General features: G+C 43.6%; 1 protein-coding gene across 1 annotated transcript; it reads right to left on the bottom strand.

Moving 5' to 3' along the window:
- Nucleotides 1-3248: 3248 nt before the first annotated feature.
- On the bottom strand, nucleotides 3249-3653 carry LOC141628786 (uncharacterized). Its single transcript, XM_074441882.1, has one exon. It carries the CDS (start codon nucleotides 3651-3653, stop codon nucleotides 3249-3251), a length of 405 nt encoding a protein of 134 aa, XP_074297983.1.
- Between the last annotated feature and the right edge of the window lie 225 nt (nucleotides 3654-3878).

The raw sequence follows: 3878 nt of genomic DNA, 5'->3' as shown, positions 1-3878 counted from the left end.
ACTTTCAAACTTTTGCATCAAGCGGGGTAAGTGAGGGGTTCCATCACGCAATCCAATATGCCAACTATAATGCTTCCTAAATCTCTCATTGTCTAACTATATGCATGCTATATACAAGAGGTGGTTCTTGTGGGACTCCACCAAACCATCTCTTGTTCAATTTTGAGATTACTCATCACCCACGGATTGGGGGGGGTCTTCCAATTCAAGTTCACCTCGGGTCTTGATGGGTTGACCCTCATAAAAGTATTTGACTCGGTGTCCATTTACCTTGAAGCACTCACCCTTGCTATTCTTCAATTAAAATGATCCATATGGAAACACGGTCACTACCTCAAAGGGTCCCGACCATCCGGACCTCAACTTCCCGGGAAACAATTGGAACCGGGAGTTGAAGAGTAGGACCTTATCTCCTACAAAGATTTCCTTCCTTGTGATCTTTGAGTCATGCCATTACTTGGCCCGCTCCTTATAGAGTTTGGCATTTTCATAGGCATCCATCCTCAAATCATCAACCTCATTGAGTTGAAGGAACCGCTTGTTTCCCGCGACATTCAAATCATAGTTGAGCTCCTTAAGAGCCCATCTTGCTCGATGCTCTAATTCAAGAGGTAAATGACAAGACTTGTCAAAGACCAAACGGTAAGGAGTGGTGCTGATTGGGGTTTTGTAAGCGGTTCGTAGAGCCCATAGCACGTTGTTGAGTTTGGTGCTCCAATCCTTTCTAGACTTGTTTACAACGCGCTCTAAAATAGCCTTGATTTGTCGATTCGATACTTCCACTTGCCCATTGGTTTGGGGGTGGTACGAAAGAGCTACTTTGTGTTAGACGCCGTATTTTTTGAGTAGAGAGTAGATGATGCGGTTGATGAAATGTGACCCACCATCACTTATAGCGGCCCGAGGTACTCCAAAGCGGGGGAAAATGTATTCTTTGAATAGCGTGGTCACCACTCGTAAATCATTTGTAGGGGCGGCTATATCTTCTATCCATTTGGACACGTAATCCACCGCAACCAATATGTATTGGTTGCCAAATGATGATAGAAACGGTCCCATGAAATCCATACCCCATACATCAAAGAGCTCTACTTCCAAAATATTGTTCAAAGGCATTTTGTCGCGCCTTCCAATATTGCCTCTTCTTTGGCAAGAGTTACATGAGTGAACCATGGCATAAGCATCCTTGAATAGGGAGGGCCAATAGAATCCACACTGAAGAACCCGATCTTTGGTCCTAGAGGTGGACAAATGCCTTCCCCATGTAGTAGCATGGCAAGCTTGAAAGATTGCTTGACCTTCTTCATGAGTGACACATCTTCGATAAATCCCATCATTGCATCTTCTATATAGGAAAGGATCTTCCCATACATATCTCCTAGACTCATATCTGAACTTCCTCCTAGCTTGGTTGTCAAGGTCTTCCGGGATAAAGTTAGAGATCAAATAGTTAGCAACATCCGCATAACAAGGGTCGGAGTGCGTGATAACTATGATAGAGTCATCGGGTAACCACTCATAAATGGGGATTCCATCATCATCATCCTCTCAGGATTCTCTAGTAAACCTTGACAGGTGATCCGCAACAAGATTATCGGAACCCGGTTTATCCTTGATTGTGGCGTCGAACTCTTGCAACAATAATACCCAACGAATCAACCTTGGTTTAGCATCCTTCTTGACCATAAGTTGCTTGATGGCAGTGTGATCCGTGTAGACAATGACTTTGGAACATAAGAGGTAAGGCCGGAACTTCTTAAAAGCATACACCACCGCCAACATTTCTTTCTCCTTGGTGGTGTAATTGCATTGAGCATTGTCTAAGGTCTTGCTTATGTATGCGATCACATGGAGCTTCTTGTCATATCTTTGACCCAAGACCGCCCCCAATGCAAAGTCACTTGCATCACACATCAATTCGAAGGGGAGGTCCCAATTGGGCCGTTGCACTATTGGAGCCGATACCAAGGCTTGCTTGAGCCTACAAAAACTTTCAATACAAGATTGATCAAATATGAAGGGAGTTTCCTTAGCTAAAAGTGAGGTGAATGGTTTAGCGATTTTTGGAAAATCTTTGATAAACCTTTGATAAAACCCCGCATGACCTAAGAAACTCCTCACACCCTTGACATTTGTGTGTGGGGGAAGTTTATCAATCACCTTCACTTTTGCTTTGTCCACTTGGATCTCCTCCTTAAAAATAACATGTCCTAGAACTACTCCCTTTTGTACCATAAAATGGCACTTCTCCCAATTCAATTTTAAATTGTATCGCATGCATGTTTGGAGCCTAAGGGAGAGATTCTTTAAGAAATCATCAAATGAGGTGCTATGGACACTAAAATAATCCATGAACACCTCCATAGACTTCTCAATATAATGGGAAAACATAGACATCATGGCCAGTTGAAATGTCCCGGGAGCATTGCAAAGGCCAAACGGCATTCTTCGATATGCGAAGACACCGTAAGGACAAGTAAAGTTAGTCTTTGCTTGATCATCCGGGTGGATGGGTATTTGGAAAAACCCGGAATACCCGTCAAAAAGCAAAAATACTCATGGTTTGCAAGTCCCTCGAGCAATTGGTCAATGAATGGTAAGGGCAAATGATCTTTGATTGAGGCGGAATTAAGCTTCCTATAATCAATACACATTCTCCATCCCATGACCGGTCGGGTGGAGATGAGTTCACCATCCTCATTCTCAACCACGGTCATACCGTCCTTTTTGGGGACGATTTGAACCGGGCTAACCCAATCGCTCCCGGAGATGGATTAGATAATTCCGGCCTCAAGCAACTTATCAACTTCCTTCTTTACCACCTCCTTTAATTACTTATTTAACCTTCTCATAGGTTGGGCGGAAGGAGTGAATCCATCCTCAAGTGTGATGCGGTGCATGCACACTCAGGGATCGATTCCTGTGAGGTCATCAAGGCTATACCCAATGGCTTTCTTGGTATACTTAAGAACTTTCAAGAGTTTTTCTTTTTGTGAAGCCAATAGGTCCGCATTGATGATCACGGGGAAGGAGTGTACCTCATCGAGATAGAAATACTTAAGGAAAGGGGGCAAAGGTTTGAGGTCTACCTTAGAAGGGTTCGGACCCTCAACTTCATCCAAGATAGGTGGTAGAGCTTCATAGTCTTCCTCCAAATGCTCCCCTGAGCACTTGTCCTTAGCTTCTTCAATAACTTCTTCCAACATGTTTATGGAGTAAACACTTTCAAACATAGGTTGTGATATGGCTCAGGTAAAAGAAAATTCAACTACATTCCCTCCCACCTTGAAAGTGAGTTTCCACTCCTTGACACTAATATTAACATCTCCGGTTGCTAGGAAAGGTCTTCCTAGTGTAATAGGTGTTTGTTGATCCTCCAGGATGTAAAGTACTATGAAATCCGCCAGGATGTAGAAGTTGCCAACCTTAACCAGCACGTCCTCAATCACGCCCATCGGTGTTTGGACCGATCTATCGGCAAGTTTTAATGTCATGGAGGTGGGAATCATGTCATGTAACCCGACTTTCCTCACAATGGGAAGAGGTAGTATGCTAACACTAGCACCAAGATCACAAAGTGCCCTCTTAATGCTTACATTACCCACCGTGCAAGGGATGGAAAAACAACCCGGATCTTGTAATTTCACCGGCATGGGATTGAGTAAGATTGCACTATATTCTCCTCTAAGAGAAACTAAACCATCGCCTCCAATTCTTTTCTTCTTGGTCAACACATCCGTCAAGAATTTTGTTTAGAGCGGCATTTGTGTCACTACCTCGGTGAAAGGTAATGAAACTTCAAGCTTCTTCAACATGTCCAAGAATTTGGAGAACTTCCTGTAACACCCCCATACTCCAAGTGTCTTACCAGGACCACC

This window comes from Silene latifolia, chromosome Y, assembly GCF_048544455.1.
Source record: "Silene latifolia isolate original U9 population chromosome Y, ASM4854445v1, whole genome shotgun sequence".
Taxonomy (NCBI): Eukaryota; Viridiplantae; Streptophyta; class Magnoliopsida; order Caryophyllales; family Caryophyllaceae; genus Silene; species Silene latifolia.
The sequence above is the reverse complement of the archived record's forward strand: the minus strand, read 5'-3'. Positions and strand labels throughout refer to the sequence as shown.

Excerpts from the sequence above, each read along its gene's own strand:
- LOC141628786 (XM_074441882.1), bottom strand. The coding sequence starts at position 3,653 with ATGCCGGTGAAATTACAAGATCCGGGTTGTTTTTCCATCCCTTGCACG.